The sequence below is a fragment of the Carassius carassius genome, chromosome 14 (assembly GCF_963082965.1).
Source record: "Carassius carassius chromosome 14, fCarCar2.1, whole genome shotgun sequence".
In the NCBI taxonomy this organism is placed as follows: Eukaryota; Metazoa; Chordata; class Actinopteri; order Cypriniformes; family Cyprinidae; genus Carassius; species Carassius carassius.
Window position 1 is genome coordinate 27,003,432 of NC_081768.1, and position 25,511 is coordinate 27,028,942.

At 42.4% G+C, this 25,511-nt stretch overlaps 1 protein-coding gene across 1 annotated transcript in view; it reads right to left on the reverse strand.

Annotated features, from left to right (window-relative positions):
* The window catches only part of LOC132157446 (CUB and sushi domain-containing protein 1-like), a 636,306-nt gene that overhangs the window by 355,262 nt on the left and 255,533 nt on the right, over positions 1 to 25,511 (reverse strand). Inside the window, exon 3 of the mRNA XM_059566804.1 lies at positions 2,011 to 2,123. Within this exon, the coding sequence (XP_059422787.1) occupies positions 2,011 to 2,123 (113 nt within the window). The remainder of the gene's footprint in view (positions 1 to 2,010; positions 2,124 to 25,511) is intronic.

Genomic DNA, 25,511 nt, shown 5'->3' on the forward strand with positions numbered 1-25,511 from the left:
TCATTGATGAGTTTGCAGGGTGTGTAAATCTAGTTTCCCTGAGCCTTACAATCAATCTAGTGAGGACTAGCAAGCAAAATTAAACACTGTAGGACAAAGACAGTATTTTACCAAATCAGAGACAGCAGCTCCTCAGAGTGTTTAAATACACCACTACACTTAAGACTTCAATTCAACCTAACCTAAAATAAAATAAAATAAAATAAAATAAAATAAAATAAAATAAAATAAAATAAAATAAAATAAAATCATGATTCATGTACAATCTAGTCACAGCCCCAGATGGCATCCTCACAGACCAGTCTGTTCAATGACTGTCTCATGCATATTGCTTTCAAAACTGGAGAGTGCTAGCAGAAAATCAGCAGTTCCGATAGGATTGGTTGGCTGTACAAAGGTTGCAGGACTCAATGTGAATCACTCTGCCCAGAAACTGTGCTGATACAATGAGTGCTTCTCTAGTTGCAGGATTTGACTATAAATTTGCCAGATTACTGTTTTCAAATCTTTGACTTTTGCTTGAGGCACTGAGTAGCTAATAAACAAGATATCAATGAGCAGAACTGCACATACTGTTTTGTTTTCTAAATTCTAAATGTTAAATAATCAGTACCTATCACATTTGGGCACATATAAATTCTGACTACATGGTCCGCACATATTTCTGCTTTTATCTGTGTTTTCTGTACAGCTAGTCACATACAGGTTCATTTAAAAAAATTTGAATATCATGGAAAAGTTCTCTTTTTTTTTATTCTGATGGTTATGACTTACAGTTTAGGAAAATTTAAAATTCAGTATCTCAAAAAAATTAGAATATTTACTCAAATATCAATTTAAAAAAAATTACAAAACAAAAATGTTCAAGATCTCCAAAGCAGGTTTAATTATGCACTCAATACTTTGTTGGGGCTCCTTTTGCATGAATTACTGCTTCAATGCGGTGTGGCATGGAGGCGATCAGCCTGTGTCACTGCTGAGGTGTTATTGAAGCCCAGGTTGCTTTCTGCTCCTCTTTATTGTTTGTCAGATGTTACTTATCTTCCTCTTCACAATACCCCATAGATTCCTTATGGGGTTCAGGTCAGACGAGTTGGCTGGCCAATCAAGCACAGTAATATCATGGTCAGCAAACCACTTGGAAGTGGTTTTGGCACTGTGGGCAGGTGCTAAAGTCCTGCTGCAAAGTGCTTAAAAGCTAAAGCTTATCAGCAAATGGAAGCATAAAGTGCTCCAAAATTTCCTGGTAAATGGCTGCATTGACTTAGGATTTGACAAAACACTAATGAACCAACACCAGCACCCCAAATCATCACTGACTTTGGAAACTACACACTGGACTTATCAACTTATCTGGACTGAGCAACAGTCCAGTTCTTTTTCTCCTTACCCCAGGTGAAATTCTTTGATGTTTTTTTCTGGTTCAGGATTGGCTTGGTTCTAATCAAGCTCAAAATGGAATATTCTTCTTTTTTGAGATACTGATTTTTTCCCTAAGCTATAAGTCGTAACCATAAGAATTAAAAAAAAAAACTCTTGAAATATTTCAGTTTGTGTGCAATGAATCTAGAATATAAGAAAATTTGCTTTTTTAAGATTTAAATTACAAAAGATTAACACCTTTTCCATGATGTACAAATTGTTTAGATATACCTGTATCTAAAAGTTACCCTCCTCTAAACAGCCCAAAAATGTAAAAAAAAAATTGGATAGTCATTTTAATGGTCAAACTTCCTTCTCCTCTCTAAGAGAACAGTTCTTGTCCAGAAAATGCAGTGATAATGACCAGATTATGCCGATAGTCAAAAGTCTGGCTATTCACCTCTGTGTGCCATCCTGTTGGCAAAAATGCAGATGGCTACACCAGAACTATGCAAATGCACCTGGGGCAAGAATCAAGGATGGTAAAAAACATAAAAATTGCTGATACTTATAAACAAATTATAAGCAATGATGATCAACACAAAATAATCATTATAGGCTTGAATGGTAAAAAACTGTGTTTCTTACCTTCATAGATTGCTTTAAATCCTTGGGCACTCACTGCAAAATCTGTAGTAAACCACATCGCCAATATTGACCCAGAACTCACGATGGGTGATGGCAGCATGAATCCAGACAACCTGAAATGAAATGAAAAAATAATATATATATATATATATATATATATATGTAAGTGTTTATCTTTATAGTGTTAGAATTTGATTTACCATATACATTATTTTACATGAAAAGAAACCAATAATTGTTCAATTCATTCCTGTGCTTTTTACAAGTAGTTTACACTTATGACTCCACGTTACTGCCTCACCTTTGACACCACTCTAGTGAATTATATGACAATAACAAGCTTAAGATAAAATGGTGGTCCTCCGTAACAAAGACTAGACTCTGTGATTCTCAAGTGAAGGATAAAACAATCTTTTGATTTTCATTTTTTTGATGAAAGCGAGGAGAAATAAAATGGTCCCATTCCTCAGAGATCATGAGCTAAGTAGCAGCAGTTATCTGACTCTAACACATCAGCTAAAGTTAATAGAATTCTCTAAAGATGATTCATGTTATCTCAGACCAGCACAAAACCAGAACAGAGCACAGATTATTTCTTGATTGAGCAGTCATCTCATTTCTTAACTAGTAGTCATTTGCAAACATCAAGACTATCATTCACTAGAATTTTTTTTATTGCTTAATGTCCTTTACTGATCTTCTATAGCAGAAACACAATGGTCATCTCAGCTGTTTTAAGTTAACCAAATGTTTCTTGTAAAATGTAACATTTTGAACACAGTGATTGACACGATGTAGGCATAAATGAACGTAAATAAATTTGCTTACATAATTTGCTTTTAGAAGAGTTCATAATGAAAGCTATATAACTAGGATTGTGGGACAAAATAGACCAACATGTTCAAGAGATCATCAGAGTTATACTGAACAACATGTCCTAGGTGAGATCAGGGCCCAGTTTTATGGCAGAGTCCCTCTCTTACTGCCACAGTGGGACACACCAAAAAAAGATGTTAATATTAGGGAACAAGTCAGTGGTTACATATGTAACCATGGTTCTCCAGGGGAACGCAACACTATGTTGAAATGCTTTGAGAATGACTCTGCATGACCACATCCTGAAGTACATGTGTAATCAGTCAATTAGAGCATAAAGCGTGAAGCAAAAAACACACATCAGCTTCTGATGAAGAGTGCACCTGCAGGGATTCAGGGAGTATAGCAAAGAATACCTCCTCAATGGGTTTGAAGGGGCCATTGCACAAGCCCTCCAGAATCACCACCAGGTCCAATGAAGGCACATTATTACACTGTACTTGCCTCAGCCTCAGAGTGCCATGGAGGAAACGAGTGACAAGTGGGTGTCTTCCCAATGACTGACCACCCAGAAGGGTGTGGTAAGCAGCTATGGCTGCCATGTATACCTTCAAAGTGAAGGGAGATAATCCTGTGTAGAAATGCTCCTGAAGAAACTCCAGAACTGTACTAACTGGGAGGGTGACTGGGTCTTGAGTTACACAACTTGTCCCTGACCTATTCATTATATATTTGTTTTTATAGTTACAAATTATTCACGCTAGTTGCCAGTTATGTTCTCCCTGTATGTATACTCTAGAACCTGTGTCTGCCGAAGACATAAACCAAACCTGAGCCCAGCATCACCTCGGAGCCTGAAGCCAACAGTGAGCATACTGCCCAGGTGTGTAAGTCGGCAAGAAAGTAAGTCCTGTTAGTAAGGCACCTTAGAACACAATGCATTTGGCAGACGTTTCCACGCTGTCAGAAAGTCTACTAAGGGAACCAGCACCTCGAGGCTGGACTATGATGTGGCTTGATGAGTCACTTCAGTGCCCTGAAGCAGACCTCTGGCAGGGAACGACAAACCTGACAACTCTACCACCCTCACTTGAGGTGACGAGCATTCTTATGCTGTACTGTTGCCGGTCTTGCAGCTGGGAAGTTTGCTCATTGGAGCTCACTGAGCCCTGTAGCACTGGGGGAGGCAGGTTTGACAGCGTGGCTCCTTGAGAGCACTGAGGAGAATTGGGCACAGTATTCTGAGGTGTGTACCTCTCCACCCCAGGAGGGTCTGCCTTCAGGGCCCTTGAAGCTCATGGCTCATGGCATCAGGACCGTCCTTTTAGTAAGAATAATGGAAGACCCCGACAGAGAAAGTCAACCCCCAAGCTCTTGCTGCAAGGGGTATGGTTATGTTATGATATGATTTACGATTCTCTGTTTCTGGGTCTGGTGTTATGAGGAGCTAGACAGCTGAGTCTGCTTCCACTCAGTAGCCCCATGGACCTGGGAACGGCAAGGAAGGAAATTTTGGAATCCTGCTGCTTGCATTCGCACCTCCGGTAACCTCTTGATAACATTGTGTACTGCATCGCTGAAGAGACCAGGACAACTAGATGAGCCCCAGATACAGATCCCCTGTAAAGCTGTATGACCACCAGAACAAGGCCACAGGCAACAAATGATTCTTTTGCACAATCTGACTTTGCTGCAGCCTGGAATTGAACTGCTGTTTTTGTCTGGCCAAAGGAGAACTGGCCCCCTGACTGAGCCTTGTTTCTCCCAAGGTTTTTTCTCCATTCTGTCACCGATGGAGTTTTGGTTTCTAGCTGCTGTCACCTCTGGCTTGCTTAGTTGGGGACACTTCATTTACAGCGATACTGTTGACTTGATTGCAAATGATTGCACATATACTATTTAAACTGAACTAAGCTGAATGATGACATCACTGAATTCAATAATGAACTGCCTTTAACTGTCATTTTGCATTACTGACACACTGTTTTCATAATTAATGTTGTTTAGTTGCTTTGACACAATATTTTTTGTTTAAAGCGCAATATAAATAAAGGAGACTTGACTTGACTTGAAGAGATCATAAGGCGAGAGCGAGGCATACAGCAGCAAGAATCTTTCCTTATCTTGCATTTCGGACAGATTCAATCACATTTGTTCCTTTGTGGCCACCAGTGCTGCCATTGACTACATGGAGCCGTTGTTCACTGACAAGCTGCACCAAACCACAATTATATTTTGCTCATGTTTAGCGCAGCTTGTCAGAATGGGAGATTTGCATCATGGATTTGCAGCTGACAAATCTGTAGCAAAGGAGTGATGCTATTATGTCAATATGGACCAACATCTCTGAGGAATGTTGCCAACACCTTGTTGAATCTAAGGCAACCCGGTCCAACCCGGTACTAGCGAGATGTATCTAATAAAGTTGCCAGTGAGTGTGTGTGTATATATATATATATATATATATATATATATATATATATATATATATTGTGACACATGTCCCGAGCTCTTGTCAGCGTCGCCCTGGAAATCGAGGAGGCACACATACACCTGCTCATCACGGGCTGAGCGGCCACACCTGCGCCTCATCAAGCTCTGGTTACTTAAACCCAGCAAGCGAACACAGGGGTGAGAGATGTCTCCACAAGACTCGACTAACCCCCTTTTGCATTTTGCCCACAGAGAGCAGCGTGTGACCGCCAGCCCCACTGCACACGGGAGAGCACAGACCCACACTGCACCAGCGCACCAACTACGAGGAAGCCGAGCACCGAGCACCAAACCGCCTCACATCGACGCCATTTCACCACCCCACTTTTAATAAAATCCACCCTTCGGGGAACTTACCTTCATCCTCGAGTCGTGTCCTTCTTCACCCCACCACACTGGTGGAGAATGCGGCCAGGACAGTGAAGAGGACACCGACGACCCCTTCCTACACAGCGTTTCAACTGTTGGACTGGTTTTTTTTTTTTTCACGCTCCTTGTCTCATGCATCTTCTCTGGTTCCCCAGGTGGCACTCCTCCCCCAACGATGGAAGAACTGTTGAAGCAGCCAGCCCGTGCTCAACCCGCTAGCCTCTCCCGTTTGGCTCAGCACTGGTTACTGGCCGGGTGTCCCAACGTAACCCAGTTTCCACCCGCTACCCTGGGGCCATTCCCCTAGGAAAAACCACCACGAAGGCCATTGCCCAGGAGCTGTTCCTCCTCTTCAGTCGGGTCGGCATCCCCTCCCACATTCTGACTGACCAGGGCACCCCGTTCATGTCCTGGATGATGGCAGACGTCTGCAAACTCCTGAAGGTCCAACAGCTCCGCGCCATGGTGTACCACCCCTAGACCGACGGGCTCGTCGAGCTCTTCAATCAGACCCTTAAGCAGATGTTGTGCTGAGTGGCGGCTGAAGATAAGCGGGACTGGGACCAGATGCTGCCCTACGTGCACTTCGGTATCCGAGGCATCCCTCTGGCCTCCACAGGCCTTACGCCATTCGAGCTGCTCTTCGGCCGACAACCCCGCTGTCTGCTTGACGTTGCCCGAGAGGCCTGGGAACAACAGCCAGCGATACACAGAACACGTGCGTGAGATGCGCGAGTGGATCGACCGAGTCATGCCCATCATGTGGGAGCACCTCATCAAGGCGCAACAGGCGCAGCAGCGGCACTACAACCAGGCGGCTCAACCACAGGAGTTCCAGCGAGGAGACCACATCCTGGTTCTGGTTCCCACAGCCGCCTGCAAATTCTGCAGAAGGAAGGAGGATCATCTCATGTCTATCTTCTGAAGCACTTCTGAGTGTGACACGTGTCCCGAGCTCCTGGAAACCGAGCAAGCACACCTGCACCTGCTCGTCACGGGCTGAGCGGCCACACCTGCGCCCCATCAAGTTCTGGTTATTTAAACCTAGCAAGCGAACACAGAGTTGAGAGATGTCTCCGCAAGACTCAGCTAACCCCCTCTTTCATTGTGCCCACAGAGAGCAGCGTGTGATCCCCAGCCCCACTGCACACGGGAGAGCACGGACCCACACTGCACCAGCGCACCAACTACGAGGAAGCCGAGCACTGAGCACCAAACCGCCTCACATCGACGCCATTGCACCACCCCACCTTTAATAAAATCCACCCTTCTGGGAACTTACCTTCATCCTCGACTCGTGTCCTTCTTCACCCCGCCACAATACATATACTGTACATATATATATATATATATATATATATATATATATATATACAGTATATGTATTGTGGCGGGGTGAAGAAGGACACAAGTTGAAGATGAAGGTAAGTTCCCAGAAGGGTGGATTATATATATATATATATATATATATATATATATATATATATATATATATATATATATATATATATATATAATACACACACACAAAGAAAAACAAGTAGATAGAATAGAAAAATTAGAAACCTAGTGTTTTTTAAGATAAATAGGTAAAGTAGAATTAAAATAGAATAGAAAGTGCTAGAATTAGAGGGTCAAATAAAGATGGAACAAATGTGTTCTTAGTCATTTCTTGAAGATGGCTAAGGACTCAAGTGTCCGGATTGAGTTGGGCAGGCCATTCCACCAGGAGGGAACAGTTAATGAAAAAGTCAGTGAAAGTAATTTTGTGCCTCTTTGAGATAGCACAATAATACGCTGTTCAGTTACTGAACGCTAGCTTCTAGAGGGCACATAATTTTGAAGTAATGAATTTAGGTAAATGAGTGCAGAGCCAGTGCAGCATATCATCAATCACAACTCCAAGGTTTTTAGCTGTTTTTGAAGTTATGGTTGATGAGCCAAACTGGATGGTGCAATTTTGATAAAGTGATAGGTTTGTTGAAACCACAAGCAGTTCTGTCTTAGCCAGGTTGAGTTGAAGGTGATGGTCCGTCATCCAACAAGAAATTTCTGTTAGACATGCTGAGATGCAAGCAGCTATTATCGGATCATCAGGATGGAATAAGTGGTAGAGTTGAGTGTTATCACCATAGCAATGATATGAAAAGCCATGTTTCTGAATGACAGAACCTAGTAATGCCATGTAGACAGAGAAGATGAGTTGTCTAAAAACTAAGTCCTGAGGCACGGAAGTAGCTAGATGTTGAGACTTGGAGACCTCGCCTCTCCAAGACACCTAGAAGGACCTATCTGAGAGGTAAGACTCAAACCACTGGTGTGTGGTTCCTGAGATGCCATTTTCCAATAGGGTTGACAGGAAGATCTGATGGTTCACCATATCAAAAGCAGCAGATTTGGAAGGTCTTAGGTCTTAGGGCTTCAACAACTGAAAGTATTTTGATGAGTTATTAAAAATATGCATTATATATAATTATAGATAATAATGACACTCTAATTAAACCATCCATTACAATAAGAAAATCGGCCATTTTTTTATCTCTCCCACACTTTTAAAGCATGTATAAATTCTTTCACTAAAACTGCATTCATCAATTGCATATATGCTGCATTGACACTGAACAAACACAAAGACAGGACAGATCCTAACATATATGTTTGTTCAACACAAAATGGAGCACATCTCCATATACATTTATTAAACTGTAAAACACTTAGTAAGTGTGTTATAATGACACAGCAACATATATGAACATAACCATTAAAGGGATAGTTCACGACTGCACCAAACATGTGTGTAGAATCCTGATGTGTTGTAATTAGTGTTGTCAAAAGACCCGGTACTTCGGTACCAAGTCAGTAATAAAAAAATGAAACTGTCACGGTACCAGGTTTCTTTAAGTACCGGTGGTACCGAGTACCCGGTTGACCCGGTTCTTGACACATACAGCGCTATGATTTCCGCGAAGCAGAAAACATTAAAACTTTTAAAAGAAATAAATCACACAATGTTTCTTCCATGTTTTAATTTTATTATAAAAAATATTAAGAGAAGAAATTTTGAATAAGGCTGTTATTTTTGTTTTCCTTGTGCACAAAAAAGTATTCTCATAGCTTCATGAAATTAAAGTTGAACACTGATGTCACATGGACTACTTTATCAATGTCCTTACTACCTTTCTGGGCCTTGAATGTGGTTGTTCCGTTGTTGTATATGCAGGAAGTGTCTATTCCAAAGATGAACATAGGTCTTAGGGGTGTGGAACAACATGAATGTGAGTAATTAATGACATATTTTAAATTTCTAGGTGAGCTATACTTTTCAAGTTTAAAGACACTGTTAACATTATACTATGCATATAAGAGTGGCCCATATGGTGGCTAGCTGTGATCCCAACAGCCAAACATGTCACTGGACTTGAAAGGCAGCAATTTGCAAATCCCTCCTGCATGCTCAGGAAGGATTAAATTACGTTGGCCGAGAAAGATCAACATGCTACAGCTTAAGAAAACACATGCAAATTGAAAAAAACATCAGCAAATGAAGAAAACATCTTCATCAGTTTGACAACACAAGTGTTGCAAATCATCACAACACATGCATATAACGAAACGCACTGCAAATCATCACAACACATGCATATAGCGAAACGCGCTGCAAATCATCACAACACATGCATATAACGAAACGCGCTGCAAATCATCACAACACATGCATATAGCGAAACACGCTGCAAATCTTTACAACCCATGCATATAGAGAATCGTGCTGCAAATTATCACAACACATGTATATAACGAAACGTGCTACTGTGACCCCCTTTCGCCTTCAGAACTGCCTTAATTCTACATTCTAGCATTCTTTAGAAATGTTGGCCCATATTGATATTATAGCATCTTGCAGTTGATGGAGATTTGTGGGATGCACATCCAGGGCACGAAGCTCCCGTTCCACCACATTCCAAAGATGCTCTATTGGGTTGAGATCTGGTGACTGTGGGGGCTATTTTAGTACAATGAACTCATTGTCATGTTCAAGAAACCAATTTGAAATGATTCAAGCTTTGTGGCATGGTGCATTATCCTGCTGGAAGTAGCCATCAGAGGATGGGTACATGGTGGTCATAAAGGGATGGACATGGTCAGAAACAATGCTCAGGTAGGCCGTGGCATTTAAACAATGCCCAATTAGCACTAAGGGGCCTAAAGTGTGCCAAGAAAACATCCCCCACACCATTACACCACCACCACCAGCCGGCACAGTGGTAACAAGGAATGATGGATAAATGTTCTCATTCTGTTTACGCCAAACTCTGACTCTACCATCTGAATGTCTCAGCAGAAATCGAGACTCATCAGACCAGGCAACATTTTTCCAGTCTTCAACTGTCCAATTTTGGTGAGCTCGTGCAAATTGAAGCCTCTTTTTCCTATTTGTAGTGGAGATGAGTGGTACCCGGTGGGGTCTTCTGCTGTTGTAGCCTATCCTCCTCAAGGTGGTGCCTGTTGTGGCTTCACAAATTCTTTGCTGAGATTCTTTGCAGTGGTTATTTTGAGTCAAAGTTGCTCTTCTCTCAGCTTGAATCAGTCGGCCCATTCTCCTCTGACCTCTAGCATCAACAAGGCATTTTCGCCCACAGGACTGCCGCATACTGGATGTTTTTCCCTTTTCACACCATTCTTTGTAAACCCTAAAAATGGTTATGTGTGAAAATCCCAGTAACTGAGCAGATTGTGAAATACTCAGACTAGCCCGTCTGGCTCCAACAACCATGCCATGCTCAAAATTGCTTAAATCACCTTTCTTTCCCACTCCGACATTCAGTTTGGAGTTGTCCCAAAAAGCTGTAAAGCTTCTTTGAAACAATCCGTATTGTATAAAGCACTATATAAATAAAGGTGACTTGAAAAGGTGTGTATATATAAATAAATGTTGGGAAAATAAGATGTCATGTTGTCTTTAATAGCCATATTCATTCCATTCATTCAAAATGTATGTAGCATGTTTAGTTGTGTAAAGCAAATTCCAAAGGTCCCATTGTTTTGTCCAATTCATACTTTATTTTTCTTATCTTCACTGCCTCCATTTTACATTTGTCACAAGCTCTAGGGTACCTTTGGCTCATGTAATTTTTTTAACTAATGGTCTTTTTTTCCACAAGGAAGACTCATTCCCTGAACCGAACCCTCCCAAAAATAGTCTACACAGAGTGAATCAGGAATTGGCCACCAGGTGAAACATTCGTCATCCTGTAAAAGGGTGAGCACACCACCGGTGACAACCACTGGTGTAGTCACAATATATTGGTAGATCCATCACATGGCTCGGCAAGCCCCAGCTCTCCTTGACTTGTGGTTCAAGTGCATCAATCATGAAGCAGCAACTCTCTTTGTACTGACAGAACTCCATTCTACAAGCCCACAACATTTTCCCACATCTTTCTGCTCCTAATTCTTCTGAGAAGCTAAGCAACACTCAAGGATACTCAAATTGTGTAGCCTAGGAGCCATTTTTAGAAAAGTGTTTTGGTGATAGACCCATACCATCTTCACCGTATCTTATTGCATTTGTTATTTAGGGGCCAATCTCTGTGGGTGTGTAAGCCCAGTTGTAAATGTTGGTTATACCTGAGCTTGACATGAGCATTTTTTTTTCTAAATTTCAGTTCAAAATAATAATAATAATAATAATAATAATAATAATAATATAGATATAGATATATAAATACAAATAAATAATATAAAAAGCAATCACACAAATTTGTAAATATTGTGTGGGAAGTACTTTTAATTTATCAGACCTAGTTTGAATGAGTGCTTAAAACGGTCTCAGGGCAGTTAAACTCTTATATGTGAACAAACCTAGTGATCTTAGACCCCGCTAAAAAAAAAAAAAAAAAAGTGGTACGGCCCGAATACAGTTCATTTGTGTGTCCGTTTGTGATTCAATATCCTCATGATTTGTGAAAACAAAGTCCCAGTCCGCTTTTTTTGTGTAGGATAGTGACCAGTAGGGGGAGATAGAGAAAAAGTAGAGCAATGTGTTGGTGTATGAGGAGAGTAAATAAAAGAAGTACAGGTGCTGCTCATATATTATTAGAATATCATCAAAAATTTGATTTCACTAATTCCATTCAAAAAGTTACATTTGTATATTATATTCATTCATTACACACAGACTGATATATTTCAAATGTTTATTTCTTTTAATTTTGATGATTATAACTGACAACTAAGGAAAATTCCTAATTTAGTATCTACAATTAGAATGATGATATTCAAAATATACAAATAGTCTATATTTTCACAACAAAGCACAAAACATGCAATTCAACTAACATGCCGTCATTGTGGCCATGTGGGAAATTATGGGAAAATGTGTACTGTTGCATTAGGGAAACAGTGTCGCTCCTGTAGCAAAGAGGGCCACTTTGCAGCAGTTTGCCATACCAAAGCAGGGCTAAAAGTAAACCAAGTGACAAGTAAGGTACCACACAACGTGTCATTGGACATCATGGGAGAAGATGATGATCCTGAATGGGTGTTCATTCTGAAAGGAGATACAAATGATGCTGAAATGTCAATACTGGTGGATGGGATGCCAGTGACCATGCTTATAGACTCAAGTTGTAACATTGTCGGGTCAAATGTGTTCCAAGCACTCCATAACAAAGGTCATACACAGCTAAAAAGCACATCCAAACAGCTATATGCTTATGGATCTGATACACCACTGGCTTTGTAAGGATATTTCACTGCTGACTTTTTTAAGTTATCTTCCTAATGTATCCGAATTCCTTACCATATCCAAAACCTCAGAACAACTTGATGATGTAACAGAAACTATGGACTCTCCCTTTTCTAGCATTTTAAATACAGTTGCTCCTTTACGCTTAAGGAAGGTTAAGGAAACCAGTATGACACCATGGTATAATGAGCATACTCGCATCCTAAAGAGAGCAGCCCAAAAAATGGAGCACAGCTGGAGGAAAACAAAACTACAGGTATTTCATATTGCTTGGCGGGAAAGTAACCTATCCTACAGAAAAGCATTAAAAACTGCTAGATCCGATTACTTTTCTTCTCTTTTAGAAGAAAACAAACATAACCCCAGGTATTTATTCAATACAGTGGCTAAATTAACAAAAAATAAAGCCTCAACAAGGGTTGACATTTCCCAACATCGCAGCAGTAATGACTTTATGAACTACTTTACTTAGAAAATCGATACTATTAGAGATAAAATTGTAACCATTCAGCCGTCAGCTACAGAATCGCATCAGACAGTGCATTATAGACCCCCTGAGGAACATTTCCACTCATTCTCTACCATAGGAGAGGAGGAATTGTATAAACTTGTTAAATCATCTAAACCAACAACATGTATGTTAGACCCTATACCATCTAAGCTCCTAAAAGAGGTACTTCCAGAAGTCATGGACACTCTTCTGACTATAATTAATTCCTCATTGTCATTAGGATATGTCCCCTAAACCTTCAAACTGGCTGTTATTAAGCCTCTGATCAAAAAAACACAACATGACCCCAAAGAACTAGTTAATTATAGACTGATCTCGAATCTCCCTTTTCTGTCCAAGATACTAGAAAAGGTGGTATCCTCACAATTATATTCCTACTTAGAGAAAAATGGTATACGTGAAGATGTCCAGTCAGGATTTAGACCGTATCATAGTACCGAGACTGCCTTCCTTAGAGTTACAAATGACCTGCTCTTATCATCTGATCGTGGTTGTATCTCTCTATTAGTTTTATTGGATCTTAGTGCTGCGTTTGACACAATTGACCACAACATTCTTTTGCATAGACTTGAACACTTTGTCTGCATTAATGGAAGTGCATTAGCATGGTTTAAATCGTACTTATATGACCGCCATCAGTTTGTAGCAGTGATTGAAGAATGTATCATATTGATCACAAGTGCAGTATAGAGTACCTCAAGGCTCAGTACTAGGGCCGCTTCTCTTCACGCTTTATATGTTACCCTTGGGAGATATCATCAGGAAACATGGTGTCAGCTTTCACTGTTATGCTGATGATACTCAGCTCTATATTTCTTCGCAGCCCGGTGAAACACACCAATTTGAAAAACTAATGGAATGCATAGTCGATATAAAAAACTGGATGACGAGTAATTTCTTACTGCTAAATTCTGAAATAACAGAGGTGTTAATTATAGGACCTAAAAACTCTGCATGTGATAACCTAGAACACTGTCTTGATTGCAGCTCTGTCAATTCTTCATCATCAGTTAGGAACCTAGGTGTGCTATTTCATAGCAATCTTTCCTTAGAAAGCCACATTTCTAACATTTGTAAAACTGCATTTTTCCATTTCAAATATATATCTTAATTACGGCCCATGCTCTCAATGTCAAAAGCAGAAATGTTAATCCATGCATTTATGACCTCAAGGTTAGATTATTGTAACGCTTTATTGGGTGGTTGTTCTGCATGATTAGTAAACAAACTACAGCTAGTCCAAAATGCAGCAGCAAGAGTTCTTACTAGAACCAGGAAGTATGACCATATTAGCCCGGTCCTGTCAACACTGCACTGGCTCCCTATCAAACATTGTATAGATTTTAAAATATTGCTTATTATTTATAAAGCCCTGAATGGTTTAACACCTCAGTATTTGAATGAGCTCCTGTTGCATTACATTCCTCCTCGTCCGTCAAAACTCAGGCAATTTGATAATACCTAGAATATCAAAATCAACTGCGGGCAGCAGATCCTTTTCTACCTAACATTGTTCAGGAGGCAGACACACTCTTGCAGTTTAAATATAGATTATTTGTATTGTATTGGTTCCTTGCCGTTGCCATTGGCTTGCTTAGTTGGGGTCACCTCATCTACAGCGATATCGTTGACTTGATTGCAAATAAATGCACAGACACTATTTAAACTGAACAGAGATGACCTCACTGAATTCAATGATGAACTGCCTTTAACTGTCATTTTGCATTATTGACACACTGTTTTCCTATTGAATAATGTTCAGTTGCTTTGACGGAATGTATTTTGTTTAAAGCGCTATATAAAAAAAGGTGACTTGACATGACTTGGCTTGTTACTGGTTGCAGCCCTGCTGAGTTTTTGTACAGTCGGCAACTCCGTATTAAGTTGCCAGAGGTGAGTGGTATCGTTTCCTCTGCAGTGGGAGATGCTGCAGTGAGAGAGATTTTGTTCAAAAGGAAATCGGTAGACAGGCGGCTGACAAAAGATGAGCAGCAGTTGACAGTATGATCTAAGCAGGTGATTGTGTTCTGCTAAAGCAACCAAAACAGAACACATTGATCCCAGCATTTGAGCCTGAGCCCTGCCATGTTGTGGAGAGGAAGGGACTATTTGTAAAATGGTGTAAAGTGCATGAGACATGTTTCTTCAGTCACAAGATGGTTTACACCACAAATTCAGAGTGCTGACATGGATGATGCCTGGATGGGGCCAGACCATGTCTGCCCAAATATATCTGCTAGTCTGTTGAAGACTTCTGAGAGAAGAGTGTTGATGTTACTGACTTAAAACTAGACTGAAGTTGAGGGGTGACCGTACCTTTTCAGTTGTTGTGCCAAAAATTTGGAATAGTCTCCCATTCTCCCTCTAATTAATTCCTTCAGAATCCAAATTTAAATCTAAGTTAAAACTTACCCTTTTTCCAGGGCTTATAATTGTCCTTAGAGTATAAGGATCTGTCGCCTATCAGTGATTTTTCTCCTATTTAGTGTATTTGCGGTCAAAACTGTTTATTTTATGTCTTTTTAGCAAGTTTTGTACAGCACAATGGTCAACTACTGTCGTTTATATTGTGCTTTATAAATTAATTTTTATTTGATTTGATTTGATAAAGAACCATTTGGACATGTGCCGGTGAGAGAACAATCTGTACATAGGCCTCAGTGGATCAGGAGGGACCGCTTGCACTGAAGGATTATGTTAGATAGGCAGTTGCCATTAAAGGGAAAAATAATCCCTGGCACTATCTTGGTGGAAGGGTAGTCTACCCCTAGCCATCAAGGGAATTGATTTTGCTTGTGTTATAGGACTGAGTTTTTGGGGAAGTTTTTTTAAGGATATTTTAAGATGGGGGAAAACAAGAGGAAAAGAAACATAAAAGGGAAAACTGAATTTTCAGTTGTTCTAAAGAGTTGTTAATGTTTCTTATTTCTATGGTGATTTAAGGTCTAAAGTCCAATATCTGTTGGGAAAAGATGTTTGTTAAGTGATTTTCATGTTGAGTCAAAAGAATAATTGGAATAGACAGTATGCTGTATTGAAAAGTACGCATATTTACATATTGTTCGGTTTTATGTTGAGAGTTTTGAGATGTGGTTCATTTTGATGAATAAGCACATATTTCTAAGAAAAGAAAGGATGTAGGATAGTCACCAGTAGGGGGAACTAGAGGAAAAGGAGAGCAATGTGTTTGTGTATGAGGAGAGTAAATAAAAGTAGTATTAGATTATATTAAACTTTATTGTCATTGTATATGTAAGGTACAAGGCAACAAAATGCAGTAAGCATCTAACCAGAAGTGCAATAAGCAGTAAGTACAGAATATACAGTGTCTACAATATGTTACAGATGTATAATAGATATACAGATAAGGCAGTACTATGGATATAATTTAAAGATTTTTAAATACTATCAGCATGATATACAGATAGGTGTACTATGAACATAATATATAGACAGATTGTGTAATAACTGTATGTACACTATAAGCAGAAACTATTAACATATGAAGATCATTTACACTAGTGCAATGGACAGTATAAAAGTGCATAGTAAAATATTCCAGTGTGCAAATGGATCAATCAGTATTCTGGATGAACACACAGTAGTGCAAGTAATAACAAGTGTAACTGTTTTTTTTTGTTTGTTTTTTTGTTTTTTTTGTAAGCCAGGTGTAGTTATGAGGAGGGGTGAGGAGTGTGTGTGTGTGTGTGTGTGTGTCAGAGGGCAGAATTCAGTAATTCAGCCCCTAAGGTGCCTCCTGGAGAGCAGAAGGTTAAATAGTTTATGGTCAGGGTGAGAGGAGTCCTTAAGAATGCTGCAAGCTCGACATAGACAGCGTTTTCTCTGGATGTCCTCAATAGCAGGAAGTGGTGTCCCTGTGATGCACTGGGCAGTTTTCACCACCCTCTGCTGTGCCTTGCGGTCAGCAGCTGAGCAGTTCCCATACCAGACTGTGATACAACTGGTCAGAATGTTCTCGATCGCACAGCGGTAAAAGTTCACCAGGATGACTGAAGACAGCTGGTTCTTCTTCAGTGTCCTAAGGAAGAAGAGGTGCTGGTAAGCCTTCTTGATCAGGCTGGAGGTGATTGTGGTCCAGGACAGGTCCTCCAAGATGGTGGTTCCCGAGAACTTGAAGCTGGAGACATATTCAACAACCATCCCGTTAATGTGGATGGGGTCATGCATGCTTCCTTTCTTCTTCCTGAAGTTCTAACGCATTCTCATCCCAAGGCGTAATATACTGACCCTTTTGACATTTCGTCAACATCCTACGCACATGGCACCCTCTAGCATCAATATGAGACACAGATTATGGGTTAGGGTTAGGGTTACACCGCTAGGAGGTGCCTTCTGGCCCATATTTATCTGCGTCTAATATTAATGCTAGAGGGTGCCATGTGCGTAGGATGTTGACGAAATGTCAAAAGGGTCAGTATATGACGCCTAGGGATGAGAACGGTCTGGAAGTTCGCAACAAGCTGCTTTGACTTGCTGGTGTTGAAGACCAGGTTGTTGTCAGCACACCATGGAGCCAGGTGCTGTACCTTCTCCCTGTAGGCAATCTCATTGTTGTCTCTGATGAAGCCAATCACCGTGGTGTCATCTGCAAACTTAATGTTGGAGTTGGATCTATGCACAGGCTTGTCGTGGGTATAGAGGGAGTAGAGGAATGGGCTCAGCACACAGCCCTGTGTTGAGTGTGATTGTGGTGGAGCAGGTGTGGCCTGACCTAACATGCTGAGGTCTGTTGATCAGAAAGTCCATAATCCAGTTTCAGAGGGAGGTGTCCAGGTCTCCAAGTTTTGTGGTCAGCATGTTGTGATCTGTTTTTCTGTTGTAACACTGTCAACGGTGGTGTTGATGTAATCCATTATAGAGGAGGTGTAGATATCAATGTCTGTGTGAGAGCCACAGGCAGCCTGAGAAGCAAACATACTCCAATCTGTGTATTGAAATCTGTCCTGAAGTAAAGAGTCTGCTTCAGTTGGCCACACTTTGATGGTCCTCACTGATAGCTTCACACAGTTGATGAGGGGTGAAAACTTAGGGGTGAGAAACAAATAATAAAGGTGATCAGACTGTCCCAGGTGGAGGAGGGAGGTCATGATGTAAGCTCCATAAATGTTTGTGTAAACCTCTAGTGTGGCAGGAAACATGTTGATGGAATTTGGGGAGCGCTTTCTTTAAGTTGGAGTGATTAAAATCACCCACGACAATAAAGCAGAAAAGGAAAAAACCTGGATCCTCTTCAGTTTGCCTACAGAGTAAACAGGTCTGTGGACAATGCAGTAAACATGGGGCTGCATTATTTCTGCAAAATCTAGACAGACCAGGGACTTATGTAAGGGATCCTGTTTGTCAACTTCAGCTTGGCCTTTAACACTATCATCCCAAACCTCCTCCTGCCCAAACTGTCTCTCCGTGTCCACCTCCTTCTGTCAGTGGATCAACAGCTTCCTGACAGACAGGCAGCAGCTAGTGAGGCTGGGAAAACTCACATCCAGCACTCGTATGATCAGCACTGGAGCTCCTCAGGGTTGTGTTCTCTCTCCACTCCTCTTCTCCCTGTATATCAAGGACTCCACATCTAAAGACCCCTCTGTCAAGCTCCTGAAGTTTGCAGACGACACCACACTCATCGGCCTCATTCAGGATGGTGACGTGTCTGCTTACAGACAGAAGGTTAAAAAGAAGGCTGTCTGGTGCAGTCTTAACAACCTGGAGCTTAACACGCTCAGGCAATCCATCTAATGAACACTTAACAATAACTGTGGAACACATAACACTATTTATACACTCATCTTATTATTTATCTGACACACACACTTAGTCTACACTTCAAATTTGCACATATTTACCTGTACATACAAACCTGTCTATTGGAATATACCTGTACATACAATTGTAAATATGCCATTACCTCGTATGTGTAAACATACCTGGCAATAAAGATCATTCTGATTCTGATTCTGAAAAGCAGCCTCCAGGTTTTAAGTCTGTTGTTTACTAATGGCCGTTTGTAGTTAGTTCAAAGTAAGCTTGGCATTAGCATCCAGTGGAATATAGACTGCAGTTATAATGGTGGAAGTGAACTCCCATGGCAGATAAAAAGGTCTACACTTTGTGACGAGTGGGGCGGGGCCGAGAGACGGGGGAACAGGAGCGAGGCCGGTGGAGTGATTGGAGATGAGCGACACCTGCTCGACCCACCGGTCTCGAGTCCCACGGATGAGATGGAGGGATATAAAACCGGAGCGACGACTTTGATTTGATTGCCTGCAGGTTCCCGCCTCCTTCTTCCCGAAGATTATGGAGTTTTTATTCGTTACACACTTAACCATGAAAAAACTCCAGGTTAACTGAACAGTGTCTCCCAGCAATGACAGTGTCCTTACACCAAGCTCTGATAACATTAATGCACAGTCCTCCGCCTCCTGTCTTGTCGGAGTCATCTGCTGTCCTATCTGTCCGGAGCGCATAGCGCATAGCACTAGCTCAATAGCATTATTTGGTACATCGCTGTGTAGCCATGTTTCTGTGAAAACCATGATATTGCAATCCAGAAGTCTCTTACTGTGGGTGATGCGAAATCGTAACTCGTTCATTTTGTTCACCAGTGACCGCACATTAGGAAAATGCTGGGTAAAGAGAGCCGGAGCGGTGTTAGCTTTAGCTTAGGTCTTAGACCTCTGCAATTCCCTCACCTGCGAGCACTTCTGCCTCCAAAAAAAACCTCCTGTCAGGTGTAAGATGTTAAGGCAAAGCTGTTCATTATGAACAGACCCGAGATGAGCAGGAAACAATACTGCAAAATTGCAAAAACTGGAGAGACGCAGAGTCTTGTGATGTGTACGTGCCGCCATCTATTATTATCTAATTATTTTATTATTTACCAATGCAATTTCAGACATTTCAATCTCGTTAATGTTTTTTTTATTATTATTATTATTAATAAATAATTTATGAGTGATTTATGGCCTAGTTTTCATTTTTGGGAGAACTAACCCTTAAAGTGTAGCATGGGATTGTGGGTTTGGAGTCCCATCTCTGTCTTTGGACACACAACTAACTGAACACGATGTAGTCCTTTACACTTGAAATCTACCACTTTCACAAAAAAAAATGTCTTTACTCAATTGTAAGTCACTTTGGATACATTTTTCTGGTAAATTAATAAATGTACAGTTAACGTGTTATGTTGAGAGACTCAAGTCTAATTGTAAAATTTTCACTATGACTACATGTAGAGATGGGGAGTCCAGCAGTCCAGCACTCGACTCCAGCACTGGAATTTACTCTCGGTGTCGACTCCGAAATCGCTGGTGTCTTCACTGATTCTTAAATCCCTATAGTGCATGTATGGCAGATGAGTGCTGTATTATATCAGCAAAGAGTGAACGAAATTAAGGGAGGAAACTCAAGTATTGAGTGCTGTACACGCTCATACTTTTCATGTTCATACTTTTCAGTTGGCCAAAATTTCTAAAAATCCTTTCTTTGCATTGGTCTTAATTAATATTCTAATTTTCTGAGATACTGAATTTGGGATTTTCCTTAGTTGTCAGTTATAATCATCAAAATTAAAATAAATAAACAATTGAAATATAACTGTATCTGTGTAATGAATGAATATAATATACAAGTTTCACTTTTTGAATGGAATTAGTGAAATAAATCTTAACTTTTTTTCAACTTTTTATGATATTCTAATTATATTATAACTTACACTCATTTACATCCTTCTCTTCACTCTCTGAGGCAGAAGTCTCAAAACTCATCCTTTCTAATCACCCTACAACTTGCCCGCTTGATCCTATTCCATCTCATCTCCTTCAAGCCATTTCTCCTGCAGTTGTACCTGCACTCACTCACATCATCAACACATCCCTCCACACTGGTGTTTTTCCCTCATCATTTAGACAGGTACGTATAACTCCACTACTTAAGAAACCCAACCTCAACCCATCTCTTTTAGAGAACTACAGACCCGTTTCCCTTCTTCCTTTCATTGCAAAAACACTTGAACGAGCTGTGTTCAACCAAGTCTCTACATTTCTCACACACAACAACCTCCTTGACAGCAACCAATCTGGCTTCAGAAGTGGACATTCAACTGAAACTGCCTTGCTCTTAACCCATCCAAAGTGCACACACACAGAGCAGTGAACACACACACACTGTGAGCACACACTCAGAGCAGTGGGCAGCCATTTATGCTGCGGCGCCCGGGGAGCAGTTGGGGGTTCGATGCCTTGCTCAAGGGCACCTAAGTCATGGTATTGAAGGTGGAGAGAGAACTGTACATGCACTCCCCTCACCCACAATTCCTGCCGGCCCGGGACTCGAACTCACAACCTTTCGATTGCCAGTCCGACTCTCTAACCATTAGGCCACGACTTCCCTTGTGAACTGCTTGTGATCCCAGCAAACCCATCGTTTCATCACAATTTCACCATCAAGTTAGGCACATCAGCCATAACTCCTTCAAAAACAGCTAGAAGCCTTGGAGTTATGATTGATGTTTAGCTGACTTTCTCAGACCACATTGCTAAAACTGTCCGATCCTGCAGATTTGCTTTATTCAACATCAAGAAGATCAAGCCCTTTCTTTCGGGACATGCTGCACAACTCCTTGTTCAAGCTCTTGTTCTGTCCAGGCTGGACTATTGCAATGCCCTCTTGGCAGGTCTTCCAGCCAATTCTATCAAACCTTTACAATTAATTCAGAACGCGGCAGCAATATTAATTTTTAATGAGCCAAAAAGAATACATGTCACTCATCTGTTTATCAATTTGCACTGGCTTCCAATAGCTGCTCGTATAAAATTCAAGGCATTGATGTTTGCCTACAAAACTACCACTGGCTCTGCACCCATTTACCTAAATTTGTTACTTCAGACTTATGTGCCCTCTAGAAGCTTGCGTTCTGCAAGTGAACGTCGCTTGATTGTGCCATCCCAAAAAAGCACAAAGTCACTTTTACGGACTTTTAAATTAAATGTTCCCTCCTGGTGGAATGACCTCCCCAACTCAATCCGGACAGCTGAGTCCTTAGCCATCTTCAAGAATCAGCTTAAAACACATCTCTTCCATCTTTATTTGACCCTCTAACTTTAACACTCACTATTCTAATTCTATTCTTTAAAAAAATCTAACTACCTTTCTAATCTTTTTGTATTCTATTTTCTTTTCATTAATTATGCAATTGTATGTGTGTGTGTGTATGTGTAAAGACCTCTATCACTAGCTTGCTCTATTCTTTTTTTATTCCATCTGTTTTCTTTATATTATTTAAAATCCCATGCTGTGTGTACTTTGTTAACCTAACTGAGACTTGTTATAGCACTTATATATCATTGCTCTTCTTGTTGTTTTGATTGCTTCCACTGTCCTCATCTGTAAGTTGCTTTGGATAAAAGCGTCTGCTAAATGAATAAATGTAAATGTAAATAAATAAACCAACTGTTATTTCTGACAATACAAAACAATTCTGTTGTCATTTATGTAATCTATGGCTAGCTGTGCACCGCTACATCACATAACAACAACACATAACAGCAGACATTGAACAACTGTCAGTTTATTAACCAACATTAACAAAGATTGATTAATGTATTGTTCCATTAAATTTATTTATAGCGTGCAAGGTTTATGCTCATGCTCCAAATCTTCATTTCAAATTTTTGTGTCTCTCTGTGGCAGAATTACAGCAACACATACTGCTCTGGCATGTATACTACATCATTTTGTTATGGTTTCATGGTTTTGTGTGTACACAGATATTTCTTGAGATGAGGGAAAAATCAGATTGGATAGGGAAAGCTCTGGCTTATGTGTGTCACGGCTTATGCTGCTGGAAGGAACACGGAGCCGAGGGATAAACGAAACAAGGATTTATTAAATAAAACATAAACAAGGTAAGTCGTAAATAACAGGTGGCAAGAGGCAAGTGGCAAGTAACAGGTGACAAGTAGACAAGTGGACATTTAGACGAGTAGACCCGACAAAACAGAACTGAAAGGACAAGGCTTTTATAGAAGGGATAATTGGGGAAACACAGGTGGATGGCATGACTAAATTAACAGGGACATGGAACACATGGGGAAATGACTAGACACACCTGGGAACTAATCAAAACCACACACGGAAGACAGAAACTGGGTCACAGGGGAAAAAACACACAAAATAAGTCCAGGTGTGTGACAGTACTCCCCCCTCCCGGTAGGTGCGTCCTCGCACCGTAGAAACAACAAAGGGAGGCGTGGGTGGGAACTTGGGAGGAGGTTCCGGTGGAGGACAGCCTCCCAGGAGGGGGCCAGCAGACAGGGACCACAGAGGAAGAAGCCAGGGAGGAGATGACGGAGGGAGGAGCCAGGGAGGAGACAGGAAGGATGTGAAGCAGGAGGTACCCAGCAGGACCCAGGCCACAGCCATTATGGCCCAAGGTGGGGCCGACGGTGGAAGGAGCCATGGAGGAGGAATGGTCACTGACTCCAGGGACTCGACCCACGGCAACGGAGCAAGTGGAGGAGGAGCCCGAGGCGGAGAGCCGAAGAGCCAGGGTGACGGGGAGGAGCCGGAGGTCCTAGGCGGAACAGATGGCTCTGGTGACTGACGCGGCGATGTGGATCCGGAAGGCCGCGGTGAGGCCAGAGTGACCGAGGACTGAGGTGTAGCCGAGGGGATGAAGGAGCCTGACGGAGCCGGAGGGACGGAGGGATGATGCGAAGCCGGAGGAGTGGAGTCCCGAGGCATAGGATGGACGACGCCAGACCAAGGCGGAGCCGGAGGGACAAGGGAGCCAGGCAGAGCCTGCGGACTGCCGGGCCACGGCGGAGAGGAAGGAGCTAGGAGCCATGGTGGAGCCGACGGGTCAACGGGCCGAGGCGGAGTCCAGGCCTCAGAGGCTGGAGGCGGAGGTGAGGGAGACGCCGACCAAGGCGTCGCCGGAGGATGGCGGTCCCGCTGAGCTCGCACCACAATGATGGTAGGCTGAGGGCGAGCAGAGGGGCAGCCAGACGACAGCGGAGGAGGAGGCAGGAGTGGGTGGGAGGGTGGGAATTTTGGAGGAGCAGGCATTGGAGTAAGCTCTGGGGCTGGAGCCCTTCCTGGGCTTAACGGAGGATCAGGAGCCCGTCCTGGGCTTAACGGGGGTTCAGGAGCCCGTCCTGGGCTTAACGGGGGTTCAGGAGCCCGTCCTCGGCTTAACGGGGGATCAGGAGCCCGTCCTGGGCTTAACGGGGGATCAGGAGCCCGTCCTGGGCTTAACGGAAGATCAGGAGCCCGTCCTGGGCTTAACGGGGGTTCAGGAGCCCGTCCTGGGCTTAACGGGGGTTCAGGAGCCCGTCCTGGGCTTAACGGGGGAACAGGAGCCCGTCCTGGGCTTAACGGGGAATCAGGAGCCCTTCCTGGGCTTAACAGAGGATCAGGAGCCCGTCCTGGGCTTACAGGAGGATCAGGAGCCCGTCCTGGGCTTAACGGGGGAACAGGAGCCCGTCCTGGGCTTAACGGGGGAACAGGAGCCCTTCCTGGGCTTAACAGAGGATCAGGAGCCCGTCCTGGGCTTACAGGAGGATCAGGAGCCCGTCCTGGGCTTAACGGGGGAACAGGAGCCCGTCCTGGGCTTAACGGGGAATCAGGAGCCCTTCCTGGGCTTAACAGAGGATCAGGAGCCCATCCTGGGCTTACAGGAGGATCAGGAACCCGTCCTGGGCTTAACGGAAGATCAGGAGCCCTTCCTGGGCTTAACAGAGGATAGGATAGGTGAATTGGAACCCCCCTCATTTTGACCCATTTGGCGCTCCATATTTTGCTCCCTCGTGGTGGGCAGTGTCGCCGGCTCTCGCACCTGGTCTGACAGGATGCTCTCTGGCTCTCCGTCATCGGTGGGCTCGGGCTTATGCCTCGTACCGTGGGGAGATTGTAGGCTGGGCTCTGGGTCCAGAGTGGACCTGGCGAGATCCTCCATTGGGCCGACCGTGAGAGGGGACCCATTTCTCACCAGATTCCACTCTATAAATGCGGCGAAATCCTCCCGAGGACCATCTTCGGGCGACAACGCTCTGCACCTAGGGTTCAGGCTGGCGTGATAAAAGGTGCAGAGCGCGTGGTCCGGGTAGCTGGTGGCATTAGCTAGCCAGAGAAACCGTCTGGTATGGTCCTCGAGAGACAGTCCCTCCTGCTCCAGCAGGAGGAGGAGGTATTCGGGGCGATAGAGGGGATCCATGAAACACTACGGAAAGAAAAAAGACTGTGAAAAAAAACGGAAAACAAAACGGAGGGAAAACACGCAGTTTTTAACTTTTTTCAGGTCGGGTCTTCTGTCACGGCTTATGCTGCTGGAAGGAACACGGAGCCGAGGGATAAACGAAACAAGGATTTATTAAATAAAACATAAACAAGGTAAGTCGTAAATAACAGGTGGCAAGAGGCAAGTGGCAAGTAACAGGTGACAAGTAGACAAGTGGACATTTAGACGAGTAGACCCGACAAAACAGAACTGAAAGGACAAGGCTTTTATAGAAGGGATAATTGGGGAAACACAGGTGGATGGCATGACTA